The sequence below is a fragment of the Gallus gallus genome, chromosome 1 (genome assembly GCF_016699485.2).
Source record: "Gallus gallus isolate bGalGal1 chromosome 1, bGalGal1.mat.broiler.GRCg7b, whole genome shotgun sequence".
In the NCBI taxonomy this organism is placed as follows: domain Eukaryota; kingdom Metazoa; phylum Chordata; class Aves; order Galliformes; family Phasianidae; genus Gallus; species Gallus gallus.
The window spans coordinates 31241666-31268388 of record NC_052532.1 but is presented as its reverse complement, the minus strand read 5'-3'; the positions used below and the strand labels follow the sequence as shown (position 1 = coordinate 31268388).

The 26723-nt window shown below is 40.5% G+C and overlaps 1 protein-coding gene across 7 annotated transcripts in view; it reads left to right on the top strand.

The window, feature by feature from the left end:
• SLC38A4 (solute carrier family 38 member 4) overlaps positions 1-26093 on the top strand; it is a 32268-nt gene extending 6175 nt beyond the window's left edge. The window contains exons 1-16 of one of the 7 annotated variants that reach the window (XM_040695455.2): positions 4262-4346; positions 8373-8594; positions 9214-9304; positions 10409-10524; positions 13615-13688; positions 13832-13924; positions 15012-15093; positions 15186-15268; positions 15389-15447; positions 15841-16119; positions 16238-16317; positions 17441-17541; positions 18490-18614; positions 20929-21073; positions 21982-22079; positions 23539-26093. In XM_040695455.2, the coding sequence (XP_040551389.1) occupies positions 8452-8594; positions 9214-9304; positions 10409-10524; positions 13615-13688; positions 13832-13924; positions 15012-15093; positions 15186-15268; positions 15389-15447; positions 15841-16119; positions 16238-16317; positions 17441-17541; positions 18490-18614; positions 20929-21073; positions 21982-22079; positions 23539-23640 (1671 nt within the window). In that variant the 5' untranslated portion in view covers positions 4262-4346; positions 8373-8451 and the 3' untranslated portion in view covers positions 23641-26093. The other 6 variants (NM_001199549.2, XM_015281346.4, XM_046937951.1 and 3 more) reach the window with 6 other exon arrangements.
• The last annotated feature ends 630 nt before the right edge of the window (positions 26094-26723 follow it).

Genomic DNA, 26723 nt, shown 5'->3' with positions numbered 1-26723 from the left:
AAGTCATCATTTTTGTGAGGGTGTGGAACAACAAGAAAACCTGGGGCAAAAAAATTAGAGAGGATATCTTTGTATATTCCTGGTATCATTCAAATAGAAAGAAGTCAAGACAAGTTTTGCATGGTCAGACCCCCATTTATATAGTGTAAGTAATATCTGTGTCCTGCCCAAAGCTCATACTCATACCATCAACCTTTAAGCACTTGACTGAAGTATATCAATCAGGTATCACACTGGCTTGTGACCATAAGCCCCTTCTAGGTGGGCTGGATCATTGTCTGAGATGTTCCTGTCTCCCTCCATTGTGGTTATACATACCTTAAGACGATTTTTGTCCTTGGTCAACCATTGTAGTGAAGTGCCTTTTGTCAGGGGACAAAAGTGTCTGGAATCTCTCCCTCTTTATCTTCTGCTTAAAAATATTGGATATTGATAAATACTTGCACTCTGCATTGGCAGGAATCATTACAACAGGGAGATGTGGTAATGTCCCAGACTAAATATTCTGTGCCACCCATAGTCACATTGAATGTGATGAGCACATTGTCACAAAGAACAATAATAAACCAATTAATAAATTATAAATTATAGCCATCATTCTGAAATTCTATTTATTAAAATGAATCACTCAAGTTTGATTAAACAGTCTATTTTAACTGTTCCTCAGTATACCTCAGGCAGTTGCGAATGCAGCTTTCATATTTGTCCTGTAAAGCTCATTGATACCATAGAGATTGGGTTAAACTTGGGGATAAGAAGAAATTATGTGTTTGGAAGTGAAAAATAGGACATTGCAACCTTTTTTCAGAACATGCTAGTAATTCTGATTCCAAAAAAAAAAAAAAAAATCCATGCATTTGCCAGCTATCCTGTTTTGTTTTGCAACATTTGTGAATACTGATATTTTAAAAGAACACTTTCATCTGTGTATGGGTGGCTGTGTGTTTAGTGTATGTGTGAAGATGAAAAGACATCTTATGCCAAAACTTTTAATACTTTATCCAGAAAATCTCCTCAAGTAATCCACAGACTATTGAGTTCCTAAGTCTTTCCTTTTTTAACCTGCTTGTGATGCATGGTACATTGTTTGCCTAATTTCTGGCCATGCCACACTTAATCACACTACCACCATCAGTAGTACTGAAGGTATCTTCAACATCTTTACATTTCTGCTTGTTTTCTTACACAACTTCTCAGACTTATTACAATGTCAGCTGGAAGAAACCTGTGGAGGACAGCTGGTCCAGATGCCTCCATAAAGCAGGGCTGTCACAAACACCAGGTCAACTCAGAGATGGCTTTTCCTTGCAAAATCTTGAAAACCTTCAGTGACTGCAACTTTGCAGCAACCCTGAGCAATTTGCATTATCTGCCTATAAAAAACTTTGTCCTATAGAATCATTAAGGTTGGAAAAGACATCCAAGATCCAGTCCAATTGTCCATCTACCACCAATATTTCCACACAAAACTGCGTCCCTCAGTACAACATCTAAGAGTTTCTTGAACACGTCCAGGGACAGTGATATTACCACCGCCCCGGGCAGCCCACTCCAACACCTAAACACTCTTTTGGAGAAGAAATTTTTCCTAACATTTAGCCTGAATCTCCCCTGGCACAACTTGAGGCCATTGTCTCTAGCCCTATTGCTAGTTATGTGGGAGCAGGGGCTGACCCCCAGCTCACCACAACCTCCTTTCAGGTAGTTGTAGAGAGCAATAAGGTCATCCCTGAGCGTCCTCTTCTCTAATCAAAACAATCCCAGTTCCCTCAGACATTTGTCATAAGACTTGTGCTCCAGACCCCTCACCAGCTTCAATGCTGTTCTTAGGACACACTCCAGGGCCCCAGAGACTCTGTGGATAACCTGTGGACCCTGTCCCTGCAGGTGTTCAAGGCCAGGTTGGATGGGGCCGTTGGCAGCCTGCTCTAGTATTAAGTGTGGAGGTTGGTGGCCCTGCCTGCGGCAGAGGGGTTGGAGCTTGATGATCCTTGAGGTCCCTTCCAACCCAAGCCATTTGATGATTCTATAATTCTATGAAATGCATCCCCATTGGTGACATGATAGAAAGGACTCTGCAGACCTATGGGTTGCAATGTGTCTACTTTCTGGATGAAGACTGGACATCAACATTTGCTCTGCTGAGAGAAGCCTTTCCCAGCAAAAGTTAATTGGTATTTCCTAGTTAGGAATAGGCAAAAAGAACTGTCAATGTCAAGAAGTTCCATGTTAACACAAGCAGCTCTGCAGACAAAAACTGCTGACAACCAGGATGATGGTTTGTTCCAGTCCTACCTTCCCTAGGGCCTATGGTGCCTGGCATCTTTGGGGCATCAGGTGCTGCAGCAGGGGCACTCCTGTGCACCATCTGACTTGATAGCTCCATCCCTCCACGTCTATCCATGCACCCTGATGTGGCTACAGAGGGAACTGCCACACAAGTGGGTGTTAAGACAGAGGTAGTGAAGAACTGATATATGCTGTATTTGAAAAGGAAACGAACTCTAGTCTTGATTATTATTTTTTTTAATCAGATTCAAAAAATGTATCCAAAGTAATTTTCACAGCTGCTGATGATTTGTTAGTACATCTGTCCCCAAATCTCCCTGCTGTTTGCTTTATGGTTTGCAATCTTATTTTCATTTGTTCAAAGAAATGTTTTTCTCTCCCTTGTCATTGCATGACGCACTCACATGAGCAACAGCATGCGGAGAAAACTGTCTGTACTCACACCCCTGTCAAGTATGCAAAGCAAACAGGCACAAAGGCAGAGACCCCCAGCCCCCCTCACAGCCCCACTCATTGTGACAAAGGTATCAATACATTGGTGTCCAATCATGAGTTTTCAGGCATCTAAGAACTGCTTTAATTCATTAAGAACACCTTCTATGCCACATGCTTCAGAGGGAAAGCGTGTTTTCTTTGTTAGGCCAGTTGTTGCAATGGAAAGTACAGGCAGCTTTGAGACTCAAAGGCCGCTCAGCAAGTTAAAGTCCAGAATTTGGCCCATTTTTCCAACTGTGCACACAGGTTTTAGGCAAGATAGGACCTCTGGCTGTAAACCATTCACCTTCTAATATCTGCTTTTGGCATCTTGTGGTCTGATAGCCCTCGTAAGCAATCGCATTTTCATGGGAATGTAGAACTGGAGGAGACACAGATTATTTTTGTTAAACTATTTGTCTGAGGCTATATCAGTAGTCAAATTTTTTTGGAGGGGAGAACATGAAACAACACACCATGGCCAGCAGTGGCAGCAAGCTGGAAAGAGTCCTGCTCCTCCATGCTTCACGGGGATGGTGGTACCCAGGAAAAGACACCCAGAAGGTACCCACTGAGGTGCAGGGCAGCTGTGTTTCCAACAAATCAGCACTGGCTCAGGGAGAAACACAGCATGGAGAAGTGCCCAGACGGAAGTGCCAGTCCCTCCAGACTGTCACCCCGCCAGAGCTAACATGATCTGCTCCACAGAGACTCAATGTCATCCCGGCCTTCTCTCCTTCCCAGTGGTGTCAGTCTGAGGGCTTTATCACAGAGCCTACATGGAAGGGAGAAAAGGAGGTAAGGAAGAAGAGAGGTGGGTTTTTGTTCGTTTGTTTTTTTAATTATGGCCATTATGTAATTGGATAAAAGGTAGTGAATTCTGAAATAGAAAAGACTCATCGCAGACAGTGAAATTACTACTCCGCATGTCTATATTGCAGTTAAATGAATAACACTTGGCATATGTCTCTGCAATTGCTATTACAGTAAATATTTCAGCTGGGAAACTAAGGCACAGGTCAGGCACCTGGTTGCAGTCACACACTTCCGACCCAGCCCTGCCGTGCACACGTCGCGGCCATCTCGACATGTGTCTCTGAACCACAGAGATAAGAGCCGTGTGGGAGCCCTGAGTTACTTCTCCCAGATGCCATTTTCAAGGTTTATCAGTTCTGTGCTACTGCGAGTTTAATGCGCGTGGGTCACTCAAAACTCAAGATTATCAAATGAAAGCACGATCAAGCCTGGGTGAAGCATTCTGCAGATACACGTTTTGTAACAGCGCTGAGCTCTGAGAGCAAATAGCTGTGGAAGGGAGATGTTTGCCCTCAGTGTGCTCCAATAAACTGATTCACTGATTTTTTTTTTTTAACCATTTTTTTTTAAAAAAAGCTGACGCAAGTTTGTCAAAGGGAGTTGTTGGGGTGTAGCTGCTGTTGATTGGCTCATCTGATACACTCCCATTTGTCTTTAAAGCACTGTCCAATTGCTGTGGGTTGCACACAGGAAAACTTTTCAACACAGGTGCAAATCCTAAAAGATAGAACCCGCTTAGCAAGCAAGAGAACCAGCTCAGCTCACAGGTAAACCTAAAACATTTTTTTCTATAATGTATGATCAATTCATTTTAGATGTCGTCCACACCTTCCAAAATTACAAATGAGAAATGCAATCAATTAATCTGTAAATTTAAGTGAAAGATGAAAGATGAGCTCCTTAAGATTTACTGACATGGTGATTTATGTTGGCGAGTATTTGTGGTGTTTCTTCCAAAATGAAACATAGCCCTACTTTTTTTCTTTTTCTTTTTTTCTTTTTTTCTTTTTCTTTTTTTTCTTTTTTTTCTTTTTTTTTTTTTTTTAACAGAAGAACAAAATGTAAACAACCACAGAAGTAGCAGGAGGTGTCTAAAATTGACCAGACAATTAAGAACTGCTTGCTTTCCTTTGGACCCCTTGCCTAACTTCAAGGCTCCTGATTTACTTGGCTAACATTCTAGAAAATAAATGAATTTGTGGAAGTAGACTTTGCATTTTAATTGTTTATTTCACAGTGATAACACATTTGATTTTGAAATAGCTATGCAGACAATAATATTGTAAGCTCACTGTCAGGAAGATGAGGAATCTGGCAAAGCCTGCTAACTCAGATACCGTGGTGGAGCTTACAAATCTTGCTACTGCAAAACCTTCAAAAATGTTATTAGTTATATCTGTGGCCTGGCATTATTTGTAATTGATAACAATTCTCTGAATGTTCTAACTACAGATCAGATGGAAATCAGTAATACCGTGATATCAAATGCCAAATAAATTCACTGAGTAATTCTGAGTAATTTCTGAAAACCATTATTTAATAAGCAACAAATAACGGTACTCAGTACTTGAACAGGAAAATAGCTGTATAGGAATTAATAACTTTTCTCTAATAGTGGGCAGATCACTTTTGCAACCAGTATTTCCATTTTAATGCCATACTTCTTTCTGTTCAGCAGAACGACACGGGAAAGAATAAAGCCAAGTTTAAGGAATACTGTAGAGCTAGTGGATTTTTTTTTACAGGAAAGCCTAAAGGGAAAATGTATCAATTTTGAGTGGAAGAAAAAGAAGTGGAGATATTTTCAGTTACTTTTGAACTTATAGAATTCCTCTGTAGGAGGAGGAATCTGGGTAGATTATGATGGGTTTAGGTTCTTCCAATGTGTCTCAGGTGCCAAATTCAGAATTATTAAGCAGAAAGCATTAAGTCTCAGAGGAGCTAAAGCAGATGACCTTTGATTTACATCAAGATCACCTCATGTGATGAGTTATGTTCTGGCAGGATGCAAGCCCAACTGGCCTTGGTGGCCATGCCCTGATATGAGGCCCTGTGCCTGGCCCTGACCATCACCCAGCGGCAGTAATCACCAGTCTACCAGTCTACAGGGGTTCAGCCACCATTATGCTACCACGATTTTCTTCTCAACATAGCCAACTAGCATGCCCTGCTCCTAAATAACATCTCACAGGTACAGAAGCAGCCCAGAGTTGTGTGGTCATGCAGAGGGGTGGCAGTGGTCCCCTTTGCTTTGCTTGTCCCTTCTAAGTACATGAGGAGAACATGCTGCTTGTACAATAGGCCTCAGCATCCTCCCAAATGCTTCAGTTTTGTGACTTTTTGCAACACTAATCATGTCATAAGATGGTTTTCCATGAACTAAAGGGCAGCTCTGCAAAGTTCTGCTGAAGATAAAAGGCACTCCTTGTTGCTGTTAATTTTGAAGGTAGCAGCAGGATTGAAATCTAACACTAAGTATGGTCTGTGGATCTCATCCTGCCCACATTTATGTCAATGACTTTCAGCTCATGGTCATACAGACCCCTGGATCTCTACCAATTGCTCCCTAATAAGTGACAACTGCAAGCCCCTGTGCTCTCAATAGATCTAACATTGCCATCTGAGGGTTTGTGGCTCCACTGGAAAATTCCTGCTTTATGCAGTAATTCCACAGCCTCTTGTGATGACGCCCATAAGTCAGATTATTCACTTGTGTAAATGTTTGACAGGACAATGTCCAAACGATTCTAATGCTGTAACACGTACTTCTAGTCAATTTTTTTCCCCCTTCCAAACTGTTTGCTGTGCTGTACAGAATTTCCTCCTCAGTCTAACCTCTGCATAACTCAACTCTTAACAACTTTTTTTGCTTACTTCTCCCATGTCCAACTCTTTGAAGATGTGTATGCTTTGGACTGCCACATCTGGAAAAGACATTTCTCTGACGAGCAGCAGGCAGCGCACAGAGCAGAGATTTGGCCCTTTATCAGAACAGGGCTAAGTGCAAGCAGACGTGCCTGTTTGGTTTTTAGACATTAAACTCAAAATAAGCATCAGGAAGTGGAACAACTCTCTTCCTCGGACAGGACAGGGTCTGTATTTGAAGGTTTTGTGAATGAAGCTGCAGCTGGGAGGGCTCTGGGTTTTTTAAATCTATTTATTCTCCTGGCATTATTCATACCCCGACTGGGCAGAATCCCCAGGTTGCAGGAATGTGAGCCTGCCAGCTGCACTGCCTGCTGCTCGCACCCGCGCTCACACTCCCCGAGTGGCAACAGAAAGGAGTAAACAGAGCTGCGATCTCTGGTAGGAAACCTCCTAATGCACTCTGATATTGCTTTTCCTTTTCGGTTGTCTGGTCTGGGTGGATGGTTTTGGTAAGAAGTAAGGAAGCTGACTTTATTTTCTGGCCCAGGGTCAGTTTTAGCCTCCAGGACTGGTATTTAAAGTTTACATTTGCATTTTAAGCCTATGCACTCTAACATTTTGCCACTACAGATGCATTTGCAGATGCTCTTAAGGACAGCATGTGATAATGAAGGTCTGGTCATCAAGAGAGACTATACATCCACAAATGCAAAACTGAGAGAAATTGCAGATTTAGTGCTACAAAGGACCAGATGCGGAAATTATTAGTAGCAGTGTTTTCTGATATTGTTGTTATGCAGTGTTTGTCTGTACTTAGCATTTGGTATTTATGAGAAAGGAAATGGCTCCAGCAGGTGTGCTCACCTGCAAGGCAGAGGCGAAGGGCCAGGAGACTGCAGGGCTGACACAGGTGGGACAGGGACTGCAATGCTGCCCAATCTGTGCTCGCTCCCTCCCTGTCCTGCTCTGTTGTCTCCCGGGCTGAGAAATGGAGACTTGACATGACATGCCTCAAGGAGTATCTTTGGGAAGGCAAAAGTGTTGTAAAACTGGAAGGTTTCTTGCAAAGTGTTTTCCTCCTGAATGTGGGAATAAGCAGATGAACGTAAGTGTGTGTTTGCAGACTGTAACAAGAGACTGCTGAAATCCCAGAGGTGAAGTCCTCCTTGTAACTTTGGTTTGCACAGCTTCCCTTGACCCATATTGAAATTGACCTATAGAATATATAGAAATTCACAAAGAGAGCTGAGCATTTATTCATACCATTTTTAAAAGCAGGATTCTTTCTAATAAGAGTGAAGATCATAAGACTTTTATCTGTGTAATAACCCTGTGTGAGCCAGAGCTCCCAGCTGCGGGGCAGGTGAGGGTTGGACACAGAAGAGCAGAAACTGCTGTATGAGAACTGCACCTCCTAATTATCACAATAGCGATAATGCAGAGATGCCTATATTTACAGAGAGAACACAGGGAAGGGGACGAATCATCAAGGCATTTAAATCTGTGACGATATTCATCTTACAACAAATGATTCAAAACACTGAGAATTCCTCTTGAGTGTGTACATTTGGAAGCGGTGTTTGTTTGCAAAACCCTGATGTACTCTTCACTTGTAACAGTGAGCTCTTTGCATCGCCATCCTCTGGCAATGCAAAATCAGCAATTCCAGTAACTACTTTCACCTGGATTTGTAATTTTGCCAGATGCGTCTATTGGCCACTACGCTCTCCATTTCAAGGGAGACAGAAGGGCCAAGTGCCAGCATATAAAGGAACATTATGCTTGCCCAGAATTTTCCCAGTCTGCAACAGTCTCCTTTCCTAATGCTATTTACAAAGAACAAACACAAGCCCAACGATTCACAGTCGTTTATCTAATTTGAGGAAAACTCTAATGAGTCCTGTTGTGTGTTGTTTGCAGAACAGAGTGTTCTGGCAGCTCCCCATGGTAGGGAGAACCCACGGGCAGGCACCGCAGTCCTGTTTACCCTGAAGAAGAGACCGTATGTTGGAAAGCGCTGACCACTCCGTGGATCTCATGGAGCAGCAAAAAGTCAACATTGAACTGGAAGAGCAGAGCAACAGCGGGGAAAGCCTCGAAGACAACTACACAGAGCTGATTGACTCGGAAAAGGCTGCAATTAGGAGGTAAGCGTTTAAGTGGGAAGACTCATCTGTTCTGGCTAAAAAGCAGTAATCAATAAACAAGCTTCACTAATGGCATCTGGAACTTAAAACATTTCCTAGGTAATATGCTTAAATTAGTGTGATTGCTTAGCTAGTGTCTCCCCTGAGCCTCAGCCTCCCTGCTCTGCTCTACAGATACAGCACCCAGCACAGCAGGGGTAGCCCAGGGCACCCAACGCCACAACCACCTGGAGTGACCTTTGCAGGCTCCCCACCCCAATCTTGGCAGCTCCCACCCACGCAAATCAATGTGAAAACTAATACCCACACAGGGCAGTGCAAGCCAAGCACGCTCCCTGCATGCTGCAACCATCTGGAACAGGGGCAGCTCTGGCCAGGGCAGGGGATAGAGGCAGCAGTTCCTGCTGGGAGATGCTCAGGCACCTACAGCAGGACCCATCGTGCTACCAGCCTCAATAAGATGTTCAAAACCAGCCATCAGCCTCCAGCTCCCAGCACACTGAACCCATTTCCAGCAAGGCAGCCACAGGGCGCTTTCCTCCCCTAATGACAAAAGGCATACATAATAATGTGTGTCATAGGCCTTATCTGATGTTTTCTTATTTTTCTTTGTGTTTAGTCCATTTGCTAGTGACGATGCAGAAAGTCAGAAGTTCCTTACAAATGGATATCTGGATAAAAAGAAATTGGAAGACTATAATGAAGAATATGTAAGTTGTATTATTTTTTAAGTCTAATTACAATTAAATCCTGTTAACCTGAATCATTTTCCAAAAGTTTCAGTAAACAAAGTTACTCTGGAGCTTGATCAGCATCATCTGGGCTTTAGAACAGTATGCAAACATTTTATAAGTTAGTGCAGCAAACTCCTGTTGTCTTGCAACTAAAACTGGGTCTTCTCTTCCCAAGCAATCAGAAAAATTTTCTCAGATCACACTCAGCACAACACTCATGGCGTTCCACCCAAGATATCCAGCCCAGGGTGGATCTACACGCCTATTTCTGACAGGAGCTCTGGTTCACAGAAACTTTGTTTCTCCCATTTAAGGCAGAGCTGGGCCCTGGCATTTTTAATGCTTGTTTCCAGCATTCATGTAAACAAATCTACACCCAGTTGCATTGTGTTAAAAAAGGGACACTCCTGATCAATTCTGCAATGCTGAATGTGACACAAACAAGTGCTCTTCCAGCTCCTTAGGCAACTTCATGTGCAAATGGGCTTGCTGTATGTGTACCTGTGCTCAGCATTTAACTTCATTCACAGTTATCTTAAATTTGAAGACAAAGCAAGGGATTATATTAGTGGCCATGTTATATGTTTTATTAGGATTGTTCAAATAAATGCATCTGATTAAAGAAAAAAATAATCCTTGTGATTGCAAGCTAACATTGAGAGTCATATCCCCCCATCCCTTCCCACTCACTGGCAGATGTGACTCCCTCACATTTTTTATCATCTCCCCCTCTCTTTCCCCAGCTTGATCCACACAGATCTCCTTCCCTTTCAACCCCTGCTGCCTCCCCTGACACATTTTTAGCTTCACAGAAAAAGCAGTACATCCTATGTGGAGGAAAATAATCCATTTGTTAAGACAGTAACTGGGAAAGCTACCTGATAGCAACATGTGTTTCTGTTGAGGTTGGTCAACACACGGCCAGCTGTGGCTCCCTTACCACAGCAGTCTGTTGGCTTCAAAAGGCTCCACCTCTAAACATTGAGAGCAAATAAAGGGAAAACCAGTAGTGAGAACAGTTAACTTATTGCACCCAGTAAAATGCAAGCTAATAGTCATCTCTGCTCTTGCTTCCTACAGCATCGGGGCAGAGCTTCCTTTGGCATGTCCTCCTTCAACCTCAGCAACGCCATCATGGGCAGTGGTATCCTAGGGCTGTCCTACGCCATGGCCAACACAGGAATCATCCTTTTTGTGTGAGTACATAGAAATAAAATGAATAGAATAGAAGCAGTAATATAGAGCTGATTTTCTTTTGTGGTTAGAAAGGTAAGTTAAGCTTAAGAATCATGTTTTGTTAGCTGAAATCTTTTGTAAGAGCTCCTGTAATGAAAATATTTTAGCTGCACCACAAGGAACCATCCACAGCTGACAAACCTTTTTTTTTTTTTTTTTTTTTTTTTTTTTTCTTGTTTTAGCTCTGTTTTTATGTCAGGAACTCAACTGACAATGGATGCTGTGTAGTCAAAAAAAAAAAAAAGAAAAAGGGAGGGGGGGAGGAAGAAGGGAGGAGGAACAGCATACTTGTCTTTAAATAACAACACCAGTCTTACTAGTTCATTATGGGAAGTTCACAGGGGCAACAAACCACACATGAAGTATGCATTTACACCATCCTAACTATCTAATCGCTATGTAGAAATGGGAGAATAGTATTTGATATAGGTCTGAAATGGCAATAGGCTTTGATTGCAAAGGCATGCACAGATTTATTCAGATTTGATGTTGCTCCTCCAGTCTATTCGTACTCAGTGTGCACAGATGACAGCAGAGGAATGTGACTGAGATATTGTATCTATACAAAATGAGATCTGATAAACAGTAACAGATAGTCATATGAAGTTTTTTAATTGATAGATAGTCCTATGAAATGAGAGAGACTGTATAAAAAGTTAGTGGGGTTTGTTTTATTAATAAATGTATTTAATCTTAACTCTGGTCTTAATTTTAATCCTCCATTAGGTTAGAATACAGTATGATGGTACCATACGACATTAGGTCATTGTTTTACATTACTGAACTCTAGGAAGCCTTTAAACCAGGCTGCATGGCTATCTCTATATGGCTTTTTTCTTCTGGATGTCTTTTAACTAGAACAGCAATAACATTTGCAATGCTACACATATCTCCCAGTTGCTAAGAAACATCTTCTGTTTTGCCAGCAGAATCTGTAACTGAACATTAACTGTAGATGCAAATGCTGCCACACTCCTGGATAAGTGTTTCCCAACACCTGTACTCAAATGGTTAAATATAGTTTTTTCAGATACAAAAACGGAACTCAGTTCTATAACTGAGTGCATTAGACTCTGGAAAATGTAGAATTCTTTTTCCCCAGCTTTCTCTGAGCACTTGTGCTAACCAGTATTGTCATAAATTATCACTGGAAAGAAAATTATGACACATCAAGACTTGAGGGGAAAAAATTACCCTTGCAGTATTTTTGTTCTTCAGGATCTGTTCATCCAAAGGAGTGACTGAAAAAAAGTCTGAAGTGAGCCTAATGGCATTAGCTCTACTGTCAGTGCAAAAGCAGAATGCAAGCCTGCAGTTATGCTACAGCAATCCTACGGAGTCATATAACAAAAACAAAGGATGTCTCCACCCCACATTTCATTTTCTTTTCTGTCCTACTTCCATACTTCGTGCATGAGAACATTCTTCCTTCTGGCAGAGGAAGGAGTTTTATTTAAAACCGAAGAACTGTGTGAAGATATAGTTACCCCTGTGGCATGCATACTCTTGCTGGAAGTTCCTCTGTTTTCACAGATTGTGACGTTAGTAGGACAGAACAATTCCATCTACTAAATGGAAGCTGCTGTACATTAATTCTAATTTAGACTATGCTGGCAGCAGTTAATTTACAGTTCTCGCGCTGCCCAACTGCTCCTGCACTGGAAGATTTTCTACAGGGTGAAGTCGAGAAAAGGGCTTCTAAAACTCAGAGTCTCCTCAGGAGCTCCCATTGCACCTTCCTCTCCTACAGAGGAGGTTTGCACAGGCATGGAGCATATACCAGAGCGTCTCTTCTGCTTCCTGGCAGGCTTTAGAAAGTGTGGCCAGGATGGCTTTAGTTTACTGTAGCTTCACCCGATGTGCCAGGACTCGGAGGCCATGTCTTTGTATAGAAGAAGGTGTCATTAAGAAAGATGCCATTGTGGAAAAATACACTGCAAACTCAGACAAGAGCTCCTCTTACTGTGCAGCATGAGCCCACAGCATGAGAGACAAATCTACTCACACAAAGTCTGTAGTGTTGTCCGTCTCTCTTAGAGGAAGCAACTTGGTCTGGTGACGACCACCTGACCACTAAACAAATGTCTCTTATTGGGCTATAATTCATTTACAAAGAATTGGCTGTCGGTGCCTCCAATTTTAATATGAAGCTTTGTGTTCAGAAGAATGGAACTCTATTCAGCCGTAGAGTAAGGCATATTGGTAGAGTTGGTATTTCCTATCTCTGTCATGTTATCACCACATCTCCTTCCAATGCTTATGCAGGCTGACAGCAAGATGGTTGTGGTAGTAAGATGTGTTGCTCACAATGTTATGCACTGAAAATGTCATGCAATACATTTTTCACCAGCATTTTGCAAGAGGATGGTATCTGAAATCACAAAGGATGCAAATGTGTGGAAGGAAAATGAGCAGTAATCAGAATTAATGAAGGCAGGCACCAGTACCTTTAAGCAGACTAAGTTAGAAGAGAATGCTGCAAGTGCTGCAAAAGCATATCTTCCACTGTCATACCACACTTTAGTATTAGGTAAGATTTCTTATATACTCATACTTCGCAAAGTGTGCGTCTGAAGCTAAGATCTACAGCCTCACAATTACTCAGTAACACAGAAGTCTAGGCAGAAGTTGGCAGCAAATTTGTCACAGTCACAGCTTAGATTTTGTGGATTTTTTTTTAATAAATCTGTATAAGGAGAGATAAAATAAGAGGCCACTGAACAGATGAGTCCAGAGACTTGAGATCTGTTTATTTTTGTTGAGTCTTACTAAAACGTAGCATTCTGCTTCTGTGGAATAAATCGGCACCTGTCTGGACTTAAGCAAACATTGAGAGGCTTTTGAAGTGTCTAAGGTGCAACTTCAGCCACGAGTAACCTACAGCTAACCCATGTCTATGCATTTTGTGCCAGGAGTTCTGGTACTAAGCACACACTTGCTAGAAGCGTTTATGCATTCAACTTTGGAACAAGCAAGCATCCATTCAAATTAACTGAGTATCTCTGATGTCCTGCATGAGATTCTGATTTTTGTTTTGTTTTGCCTTACAGAGTTCTGCTGCTCAGTGTAGCAGTGCTGTCACTCTACTCAGTCCACCTCTTACTGAAGACATCAAAAGAAGGAGGTATGAAGATCAGGTTATGACTGACCAAAAATCCCTATTGCATGCACATTTTTTTGTCTTGGAATGCAATTTGTCACATGCATTCACTGTAGTGGCCCATGGCTCTTATTTATTTTGGTGTTCTGGGTTTTGTTTTTTTTTAGGTTCATTAATATATGAAAAACTGGGAGAAAAGGCATTTGGATGGCCCGGGAAGTGTAGTGTTTTCATTTCAGTTACAATGCAGAATATTGGAGGTAAGGATAAAAATATTTTAGAATAAATTTTCTAACTTCCAATGCTTTTCTGCAAAACAGAAGTACTTTCTTCTCTCTGACTAAATGAGATGACCAGGATACAACACACATTATTAACAAAGGAAGGCAAGAGGAAATCTTGCCTTGTTTCAGATGACATGATGGTGTCTGCTAAAAGCTTGTTGCCCAAGATATCTGCACAAGCAATGCAGGTACTTCAGCAATGACTAAAATGGCTTGGTCAGTTCTCTTCAGTGGCTGCAGCACAGGCTGGGCATCTGCCTGAGGTTAGAAAAGATGAATCTCACCTAAAAGGAGAAGCACATAGTTCTGAGTTCTACTTTTCTACCTAGACAGAGCTGGTTCATATCTGTCTATTGCAATAGCTTTTTTGATTGTGTTCATTAAATATCCTATTCCATGGTCTTCCTTTCATTCTCCAAACATGTATGCTTCCCTGACTGAGACGAATACCTCTTTCCTGTAGTCCAGTGGTTTTCAACATGTCCAGGTTGATCCACTGAGTTCCAAAGAACTTTCTGTGGCCAGTGTAGGATAAAATGTATGCTGTCTGCCAATATGTTTAAATTAGATATATGGAAGTCTATCCTTCTGCCAACAATCTTGAAAACTTGCTTTTTAGATATGTGTAGTAGAGTATTTGGAGAAAGAAATTAGAAATAGAAGGGACAAGATGGACAAAGAGATTTGGAGAACGTGACAACCAAATTTTCTACAAAAAGTGGGTGGACAGTGTCCATTGGAAAAGCAACATTTAGAGAAGAAAAACAAAAGGAAAATTTACAGGTGTAAATTTCATAACAGGGATTTGAGTATGTTGTTAAATTAGTAGTAACTGTAATAATCTAAGACTAAATGCTAGATGTCATTCAGGACATGTTCATAAGAGAAAATATCACTTAACATTTCTGTATTTGCATTGTGATTTGAATAAAATTCTTTCTGAATTTTAGCAAAATCTGATTTATCGAAACTATGTTTTTCATGTAGCATCAATGCTTTTTAAAACAAATTAATTTTGTTGGACTTATTTTGTTTTCTCTGAAAGTGTTTGCTTGATTTTCAGCAATGTCAAGCTACCTCTTTATCATTAAATATGAACTTCCTGAAGTGATCAGAGCATTTATGAAGCTCGAGGAGAATTCTGGGTAGGTACCTTTGCCTAACCTGAACCTGAGACAAAGAAATTTTGCTATGATGTCAATGACAATGATTGTTACCTTTTATTTCCCCTCTTTAGAGAATGGTACCTAAATGGGAACTACCTTGTCATACTCGTAACAGTTGTGATTATTCTTCCCCTTTCCCTTCTAAAAACATTAGGTAAGTCTAATGTCCACTTAACCTCTTTTCCTATTTCTATTTGGATTGTGAATTTATATGTAGCTGAATTATCTATACATACATATATATATATATTTTTTTTTTTTTTTTGCTTCGTAGGTTATCTTGGTTATACAAGCGGTTTTTCGCTGACGTGTATGGTTTTCTTTGTCAGTGTGGTAGGTGATTCTTCAGGACTTGCCTCTAAGCAAATATAGAGCCTGTAAACTGCACAACATTAATAAATCCCTTACCATCACAATTTAATGTGGATGTTAGAATAGTACCTGCAAGTGAATCAAATCAACAGAGTGCTGAATAAAACCAGAATTAAAAAGATCAAACTAAAAAGCAGCAATTGAAAGGATAAAACATAAAGCAGAGCAACAGCAGAACCAGAATAACAGCAATTATTTGCTGGAGAAGCAGAAGTGATAGCATTTGGTTTCATGCTCCCTTTCTTTCCCTTCTCCTTTCTCTGTGCCTGTTTTTATTCCTGTTGGTTTATCGTGGCTGTAAATTTAGTCTCATATAGAAGTACTCCACTGATGACATTGTCTACTCTTTTGTAGGTTATCTTCAAGAAATTTCAAATACCCTGTCCTCTCCCCATCATGGATCATGGGGTTGGAAACTGGACAGCCACCAACATCACACTGCCAATGCACCTGGTCATGTTACCAAATGAGTCTCTCAGTTCTGGTGTGAATTTCATGATGGACAACACAGTTGGGCATGTGCCAGGCCTTGAAGAGCCAAGAGATACTTTCCTCAAAAGTGGTGTAGAATATGAAGCACACAGTGACAGCAGTGACACATGTCAGCCCAAATACTTTGTGTTCAACTCACGGGTAAGGGAGATTCTGTAGAATTTGTCTTTTGCCATTTGTACCACAGCTAAACTGCTGCCTGCCAAAAGTCAGAGACTTAGCAGTGACCGTTCTTACTAATGGGAGCTTTATTTTACAGACTGCCTATGCAATACCCATCCTGGCATTTGCATTCGTATGCCACCCTGAGGTGCTACCAATATACAGTGAACTGAAAGAGTAAGGTTCTTAAATTTTGTCCCGTACTTCCAGTTAACCATAGCAGAGATCACTTTCTTCCTGTTCTGCCTTGATTGCTGGTGTATAGACACCTCCCTGATAATGATTTATTTTGCACCATAATAAAGAGATATCAGCTTTGCTTTTACCTAATGGTCAAAGAACTGACAAAAAACTGCTGTTCATAGAGCTGCATTAATATTTACTAAGGAAAGGATGAATCTGGACAGTCCTTTGAATAACATGAAATATGATGGGGAATTTGGCTGCGCAACAGACAGTGTTGAAACAGAGAATTCTGGTCTCTAAAAATATCTTAATGAGTTCTTCGTCAGAGTCAGCTGTTGCCTACTCTTAAAGTTCCCTGGGATGCCATTGGTTTGAGTGTCTTACACAGACTCTTAACCTACCCCATTTTGATTATCAAATATCAAAATCAAACACATCTGCTTAAACTAGCGCAGAGCTGATAGTTGGGAAAGGCTAAGAAAATGCACTGGTTCAACAACAAGAATTATATTATGGGATTTTGTGTTGCAAAACTCAAAGAGGCCAAGCCCCATTACCTCCTATTTTAGCATGCTTAACCTCAGAATCAAAAATTATCAGATGATTTGGAATTTGTTTCCAGGTTCAATAAGCTGAAGATTTCCTTATAAAGAAAATATTTAACCAAGGGTTCCCTGAAGACAGGGGTTGACTTACAGAAGATACTTTAAACCTGCAGAACAGTGCTATGTAGATAGAAAGGAATATTCATACAGAGCTGCCTGAAAACTCTTGTCTCATTATTGTTACCAGCCATATAGTTTTAGCTACCCCATTTTTTATTTAAAATGCACCATTTGAAATTTATAGTATAGAAATAATGATATAAAAAAAACAAAAAAACTGTTTACATGTCACTCAGTAAGCAGTAGAAATGAAGTTTCAATCCCTTTTTTTGGTGCTGTTCTGCGCAGAGCTATTGTCACAAAGCTTCAAGAGCTTTGTGTAATGCACAGAGCTGCTTTGAACTTTCTAGCCAACAAGGGAATGCCAGTAGAGGCTCTTCAGAGTACTTCTTGTGCAAATAGAGGCTTTATAAGAATAGCACTGTTACTCTTTTTCTCTCCTACTCCAGTCGTTCCCGAAAGCGGATGCAAAATGTCTCTAACATCTCCATCACTGGCATGCTCATCATGTATCTTCTGGCTGGTCTCTTTGGATATCTAACCTTCTATGGTAGGTCGAAGGCCTGTTCTCCGCAGAATTTTCCCTCTTGTTTCAAAACAGACAAGATGGATCAATATCATGAAGGCAGAAGTGTTCATGTGTTTTCTGTGGGCCTTAATCCAAGCACTAGTGTTATTCAAAAGTAATATACTGTATGTAACCTCCTGCATAAACAGTGAGACTTATCCAGCTCTCAGGCCACACAGTTCAGGGTTTTAGGTGGTCCAGTTGAGCATCTCATGGCTTTGTGAGCTCAGACAGCAAACTGCTGTAAACTTGGCTCTTGGAAAAAGCCAAGAGTGAAACACTAAAAATACTCTGATGCTCAATAGTTTTACATGACACCGTTAGCTGCTACCCACCCTGGCTCTGATGCTGCTAATTCAGCCTCACCTGTGCTGAAAAACAGGCACAAACCATTCTAGCATAAAAAAAAAAAAAAAAAAACTGATGAACTGGACTAATCGGTAGGTAAACAGAGTAGCTCCTATCTTAGCACACTGGTTTATGTAAACGTCACGTCTTTTTACCTCATTAGTTTCTCTGTTACAGCAAAGAAGTAAATGACACAGTACAACTGTACTGCTGTGGCAAAAGGGTTGGGAGATTTGGATGAAGGTTCAGGGATCTTCCCAGTTCAGTCACTGATTTTTTGTCTTGTATCAGAGAATTTTTTTTGCCTCAGGTTACACATCCAAGCAATGACTTTGAGAAAGTCATTTGAGAAGCTGGAGTAGAAGCATCACCTCATAGATGTGCTATACTCATCGTCTCTGAATGATGGACTTGTATCAGTCATGCTGGGAAAATTCCACTTTGGTGCCCAGCCCATAACATGGATCTGATGACAGCAGCTGGGCCAGAGCTAATCTTGTCTGGCTGCAAAATAAAGACCTCTCTTTTGTGTGTGTAGATACCATTTAAGGGACTTAGCTCCCTTCTGTTTCCTTTTTGCAGGAGAAGTTGAGGATGAGCTACTTCACACATACACCAGGGTGTACACTTTTGATGCTCTCCTTCTGTCTGTGCGCCTCGCGGTGCTGGTGGCTGTCACCCTGACTGTGCCCCTTGTCCTTTTCCCTGTAAGTAAAAGAGCTGTTGAAGATGAAATCGGGGCTGGCCTGTAAACACTAACTTCATGTGCTTAGCAGAAGCAGGCTTTAACATTAAGGAAAAACAAGCCTGGGTTTTGTTTCAAGGGGGGAAGTTGTTTCATATGCAGCTTGCCCACAGCAACCACATTAGGCAGCTAGGATTGCAAACTTTGAAAGACTGAAATAAATCAGTCTTTATAAATAAATCAGAAATAAATCAGGAACAACTGCCCTGGCTCCCTCTGGCTCCTTCTGTGCTATATTTAACAGTGCAAGCACTGAAGACTGGGGATGTACTCAAACTGCCTACAGGGTTTCCTAATACGTACCTACTACAGCATCCAAACTCAACAGAATGCATGCAGTTTACACCATGACTGTCCCTTGTGACTTCCCAATGCAGCCAAGCAGAAGACATTGTTGGCCAGCAAGTTTTGGGGGCTGGTGTGCTGTTCTGTGGAGCAGACCTCAGTCCAGCACCATGTGCAGATGGGCTCCAATCAGCCTGCATCATGGCTGCTGCTGTCTAACAAGAGCAGCAGCCCTGGAGTTTTGCTTTTCTATTGTCCTGGATGCAAACACTAGTTCTGCATAGGTATTGTTTCCAGGCTCACTGATGCTTCAGAGTAGCGATCACTATTCAAGGTTGCCTGCCAAAAAATATGTTCTGAGGTAAAGTCCTGAAAGTGATTGGTTCATCCGGCTCAGAATACTGTGATGGTCTGTCCTAAATGTTGTGTTTTAACCAATGACTCAGTGTTTGAATTTTTCTTTACCAGCTGAGCACTCTTCATGGGAAAACAGAGATCACTGCAAAAGCCTCTATCTGTCAGAAGCAGCATTTTGCATTTTTAGCTTTCTGCATGATTATTTTTTTGTTTGAATAACATACAAAGGCTTAGCAGTTACATACCTCAGAGTTAATTGCCCTAAAAAAAAAATATGGAGGAAATATAATTTTCTTTAAAGCCGGCATATCAAACAACTCTATGTGGCCCATCAGGTCAGCCTGTTCAGCATCAGTGATAAATCAATTACTCCAGTCAAGCAGCATAGTTATACCAGCAGTTTTTCTATGAACTACTACATTTTTCTATGAGCTACTACATTTTCGTAAAGTGGTCAGAGTTTATTCTTTAAAAAAACAATAATAAAAAGAAAGAAAGAAAGAAATTGAATTTCCATCAAAAAAACTTTGAGTCTATTTACCATTATTCACTGTGAAATTTCAGTCTGGTAACTTCACTTCAGTGGTGGTATGACAGCAGGAATAACGCCCAGGATGCTGGCAAGTGAACAGGAATGCAGGCAGTGTTTCTTCAGAGGGGCAAAGATGTTTTACACCAACTCAGGGACCAGATGAAAGTTTTGCTACCTGTCTTCTTCATAACATGAGTTCACATCTGCCTGAAAAATACAGCATGCAAAATGAATGCTGTATTTTCATACGACGGGCTTCAAGTCTGACAGAACTCCGTACTGTTACTGAATAGCCAAACTCATCCAGAAGTGAGCCTTGAGCTTTTCCCAGTTTCAACTTCTACCTTTCAAATCTTCTAAGCTTATCACAGTACTTCACAGTAGCACTATCTACTGCCACCAGAGGGATTTGCAGCTGACCTTTCTCCTACTTTCCATTTTCACTGATGAAAAAGCAAAAAAGAAAAAAGAAAACCAACTCTATTGTTGAGAAAGTGAAGAAAAAAAAAAGATTTTTTGCAACAGCTTTTTAAACTGTAACTTGATATATGTATATTTTCTTTCCACGTGGCAAGAGATGCTTTTGTTTTTATATATATGTGTGTGTGTTTAATGAAAGTAAAACAAAAGTTTTCTTTCTTTCCCATGGGATTTTCAGGGGGATCAGGTTCCCCCTGAATACAGCAATTCAACTCAGATTTCACCTGTGCATGTTTTGCCTGCTGATTAGTATTCACAGTGGGGGGGATCTCTGGGCCTGTTTGGTTGTGGTTGTTGTTTTTTTTGGTTTTTTTTTTTTTTTTTGCTGATATCACATCTTTTAGTTGAACAGATTTCATCTCCCCGATTTTACACCCTATTTACTCATCTTTCTCCTACACAGCAAATATTTGAGTTTCTGCATGAAACTGTGAACCCAGTTCTCAAAAACCTACACCAGAGTGAGATTACATTAAGGGAGTCGAAGACTGAAAACACATTTCTTTGGTCAGAATTTCTCACAGCAAAAGTAACCAGTTTAGGTCACTAAAAAAGTGAGAAGCAAAGATAAAATAATTGCTGTTTTACTTTCCTGATTTTTTTTTTTTTTTTTGTCTTCCAGATTCGTTCATCTATCAGTGCATTACTGTTTCCCAAAAGGCCGTTCAGCTGGATACGACACCTTCTGATTGCAGCAGTAATTCTTGCTTTTAATAGCATGCTTGTGATTTTTGTCCCAACTATTAAAGACATATTTGGATTTATCGGTAGGTTTCATAAATACTTTTTGTTTACTATGTTAATACTTTCTACAACAAATTTACGTTTGTGTGGCATATGACGTATGACAGTATCCATGTGGATCTTACAGAGGAATAACATATATAGGATAAGTTAAAAGGGTAATGTGAAGTAGCTGACAGGTAAAGCTAAAAGCTATTCACTTTTCATAGAATCATAGAATCATGAAGGTCAAAAAAGTGAAACCGTCAACCCATCACAATCATGCCCAGTAAACCACGTCACTCAGTGCAACATCTACCCTTTTCTTGAGTCAGTGATGATGAACAAGGAATTCAACATAAATTCAGTATAAAAACTGATAAGGTATTCACATTTTGATATGATTTTGAAGTCACCTGTGATTCTGAAGTATTTATAACCTGGATCTAACGTATTGATCAGGCATGGGCAGCATGGTCTATTGGCTGGCAACTCTGCCCATGACAAAGGGGTTGGAACTGGATGATCTTTAAGTCCTCTCAACCCAAGCCATTCTATGATTCAATGTCATTTTGTCCCCATTTGAACAGTTCACATGCAGGCATCTACTTGCAGATGGACAACTAACGTCTCTTCAGCCCTGAGCACTGAAGTACTTGGATATCTCTGTGCCACACTTGAGGATGGGTCTCAGCAGACAGGAATAACTGTACTCCAAAGGAAGTCACCCAAATCAGTCCCCATAAAACCCACAGAAATTATTCCTTAAACAGAAACCCAACTCTTCTGTAGGGGGCTTTCAGGCCCCCTGAAGTTGAAGCCATGCAAGTTGAAGGTCATGCATGACCACAAAAGAGTTCTGCATAAATATTCCCCATCTCTTTGCACTATGGGTGCACCATGCTGGAAGTGTGTCACACAACATGGTACTCAACTTTGGTCTCTCCTCCAGGTGCCTCTTCTGCCACCATGCTCATCTTCATCCTTCCCTCTGCATTCTACCTGCGGCTTGTTAAGAAGGAGCCCATGAGGTCTCCCCAGAAGATCGGGGTAAGGATACTAGCAGCAATTTTTGAGGAGGGATGACTGGAGGGTGTGTGCATTCCATTGGCCACAAATACAAGGGCTTTTACTTGCAATGTCTGAAATCTGATCATAAATGGTAGGTGCTCACCAAAACACAGATTGGACAGTGTGATTCGCCATAGCATGGAGAGCCAGGCTGTGCGAGTGAAATTGTTTAAAGCTCTACTGCTACTGCTAAATTAACAACAGTAAGTGTCTAGGTTAAAGTGTCTCTTCTAACACTAGAAAAAGGAATTTATTTAATTGGATCTAAGCCGTAGTTAACATCTTCACCTATATAAATGATACCTAAATTGTGCATAAGAAACTGTTGGTCGATACTAGAAGGCTATCTATGGGTTAATAGGAAGATGTAAGGTCTAGGTTAAGAAGGAGGTTGTACTGCAGAGATAATGAAGTGATACAAAGATGAGAGTTCTCCGCTGGGATAGATTTGTACACTGACAGAAGATACACGTGAAGGTCTATCATTTATATGCAGCATGTGTTTATACATCATGCTGGACTGCTGCAGCAGTGTCTTGTATCCATGTATTAATGCTCACATTAATAGTCACCTGAAATTTAACAGTACCACTGAGGATATGTCCTTTGAACAATTAATCAAAATATATTGATGAAATATATATTCAGGCACATAATGTAAACAGACATACGTAAGTACAGATTTATAAAAAAAAATTAAAAATAAAGTAGATGGAAATGGAAGAAGTTCAATTTGTACATGACACAAGTATGAAAGAAAAGGATTGTTACCATAAAATGATTTCTGAAGATAATTTTTGGAACAGTTGTTGTTAGAGAGATTGACTGTAACCATATCTCTTTGTTCATCCTTCATGATTCTATGCTAGGCATATCTAGAATTTCACACTTTGCACAAAGATCACATACAGTATTTGTCTTTGTGTTACGAGGTAGATTATTGTTAAGTGTGGACAGATTCTGAAAGCTAAAGCCCCACTGAAGCAAAGAGGGAATGCAAGCACCTAGATCACTTGACTATATACAGAAATGCTTTCAGAGAAGAAAGATGGGCTTATCTTTTGTCTAATAAAGATGTAAAGGATTAACTCTGAAGCTGTTCTTGATATTGGAAACAATGCATATGCACTAAAAATTGGTCAATTTTTAAAGGAAAAGAAACTTTTTCAGTTATAATTTGTATTATTATTTACATAAACAAAGTTGGGTGTTGGTTTTTGGTTTGTTTTTTTTTGTTGTTTTTTTTTTTAGATCTAGTCTTGTAAAGCTTGGCTCTTTTGGACTGAAATTTTACATAAAATTAACTTTGATTCACATAGCCCTGTATGGTTTTACTTAGATTCAGTCACAGAGAATGGCCCAAATTCAGGACCTTGCCAATATAGAAAGTCTGCTCAGTCACTTTCTTCATTAATACAATTTTATTTTCCAATTACAGGCTCTAATTTTTCTTATAGTTGGCATAATCTTCATGATTGTGAGTATGACTCTCATTGTAATGGACTGGATTTACAATCCCCCACGTTCCCGACATCACTAACCTGTGGAAAGAACCAAGTGCTTTTCATACCATAATGTTTGTACTGCGTGCTCTAAAGGACACCAAAATGGCACAGTTATTCCTCACTAGTAACTGCAATATTTTGAAGACAGTTTCTGGGTAGGACACTAGAACCCAAAGGAGTCTATGTCACCAAGGACAGTTATTTATGCGTTAGGAAACTGAGCTTAGCATTTCTAGCCAGGCTGAATAAAATGTGTGATGTGGATGCATTCTATATTCAAAACAAATATAAGAGTAACTGTGCACATAGTCCTTAACAGTAGTTTGGTCCCACCCTTTTTGACCTCTCCCACTATATTCATAACACAGTTCCTAGAGCACTGGAAAGGTAATGGTCAGAAAGCCAGCTAGTGCCTTGTTTTGCACATGAAGCAAATAGGAGCAGCTGCTCAGCTCCTAGAGAAAATGTATGATTTCTGTAGGGGATCAAAAAAGTGACTTCTCCTCATGGACTGGTCTATCAGAAAGGCGACAGCTTTGGCAAGCCAGTGGACAAAGCTGAGCATCAGATATGTTGCCCATGTTTGTCACCCTCGACATGTGATGGCTGTCGTATGGAATAAAGCTCTCTCACACAGAAGCCCCTGTGCTGTGACTGAAGAACTTCTGAGCATTCATGTTTTGTTGTTAAAGATGTCTCTGCTGGAAACGTTAGGCACTTCTGGGGTGGGTTTTTTGGTTTTCTTAGCTTTTTTAATTCTTGTCTGAGCTTGCATCACTGAACAAGTTCCATCCTCCATAGAAGCTTGTCTTCCATTCTCATGGGAATTTAAGGAGACCACAAGGTGTGGCTGAGCACCCTATCCAGTATTGTTCAGCACTTGTCTGTTTGATAAACGTTCGGTGCAGGAAACTGTAATTTGCTATATATATAAATATATGTATTTATGTACATAATCCTTTGTTTTCTTCTAGTTATAAAAATGTTACCCTCTGGTACATGATTTCTGATTTTTTTTTATTTTATATGTCACTCTGTTTTCACAGCCACACACTTTATATTGTTCTGAAGAAAATATTTTGGATTACTGGGTTTGTTAAAGGCTCATTTTATTCAGTAGCATTTGAAATATACTTGCCACAAACCCTGGCCGTTACCTGTGTAAAAACAAATTCAGACATTTACTGCTTATGTTACAATAAATGGCAAGATGTTTCCCTCTTGAGAATTTTTAATACATGCATCAAAGTTCTGCATTACCACTATAAACCACGAATTTGACTAACTTGCTCTGTGGCTATATCTCAGCTCAGCTATGCATATGCCAGCATTCAAAAGCATGCATAATTAAGCTATGCAAAGGAAAAGATATTACCGATAATCTCAAGTGTATTGTGCTACGCAGCTGTGAAAGAGAGAAAAAAGTGTGACGTTCCATGTTATAAGGATGCTTAATTAGCATCTAGTAGCCTCCAGACTCTATTTTGTCAGATCTGTGGGGAACTCTACATATGCTCTCTGTACTATTTTTCTCCAAGGAAAAGTAGTCAGAGAGGTGACAGGAGCTCTGTAGAAGAGGGAACGAGTGGGAAGGTGCAACTATTGGGTTTAACGTGTTTAGGAAAATCCAGTCTTCTGTAATTGGTGTTTCCATTTTCCAACTTAGAAATCTGTTGCATGCACACATGTGAACTCTGAAAGCCAACAAAAGCTGCCTCTGCCCACTCTTCAGCTTCACACAAAATTGACCACGTGTCTGTCTGTGTGCGTGCCTGCATATAAGTGTGGGTAGACGTACAAGTTGACTGGAAAAGGGTATCAGATATATATTCCATGCCAACTGCTGTCTTTCTGAGCACTATTTTACATTCACTTGAGTGCTGCATCCTTAATTCTCCAGGGCATACCTCCTTGTGAATGCTGACTGGTTTCGCTTTATTTATTTTTTTAAGTTTCCCATATTTTGTTCTAGTTGAAGCAGACAAATACCAATAATGTTCCATTAGTACTGAAGAGCCTTTGATGTGAACTGAAGTTAATAGCAGTATGCCCAAACACCTCTATTCTTGTTAGCATTAGTAAGTTACATGTATGGAAGAACTGGAATATAACTGTGTTTCTGTTTCTATTGTCTGCAGCTGCATGTGGAAACTTAGAAATTAATGTCTCACATAAAATGTAGATGACCTCAAGAAAAGTAACCAAAAAACTATGGAACAATGGCTCTAGTCACAGCCTTTTAATGGCACAAAAATATTGGTGTCTAGCATAAAGGTGGAGATTCTGTAACATGTCAGATATTTCAGTTAATAAGCATTGCTCACAGCAACATGCAGCTGTTGGGCGTAAGGCTAGCACTGCACACTAACTTGTTGGCACTGCTGGAAATGGAGGATGTTGCATTTTCTTGTTTGTCCTGTCATGTTGACAATGAGGATTTTTATTACAAAACTATCCATTGATGTACAATAAATGAATTTTTCAAGGACTGCAGATCTTTTTCTTCTGTTTTAGGCTAGCAAGAGAAGGAATATTTTGAAAATCAAGCAGAGACAAACTAAGCCTTGACATGAGCAATACTAAAACTATGCTTCCTTTTAAGAGAAAAAGGTGTGTATGCATAAATTTGCAGATGAACAAGAGAGCAGACATGGCAGCCCCTTCCTACAATAACCATGATAAATACTCTGTTTTGTATCTATTCGTGGAACTTTGCAGACATCATCGGGTAGAGAATGGCTGGCGTTAAAAGTGGGGCTATCTGCATGACACTGAATGCCTCGTTCTCTGGAGCATGGGATTAGCCCAGATACGCAGTGCAGCAGCTAAGTATAGCTGCTGTTAGGAGTGTGCACCAGAAGGCACCACTCTGTATAAATACTTCCTATCATTGCAGCTATAGATTTTCCTACTGTTACATATTTGTCTGATGTATAATCATAGCCCAAAATACATGGGTCTATCCAGCACCAATGAGCTCATGTGAGAACTGCATACCCCATGCCAGCCATCCTGCTCCCATAGCTGCCTGCTAGCAGGCCCAGACACTTGCCAGACTCCCAGAACATGAACGGTACCTGCACTGCGCACAAGGGTGCCCTCAGCATCCTCTCACCCC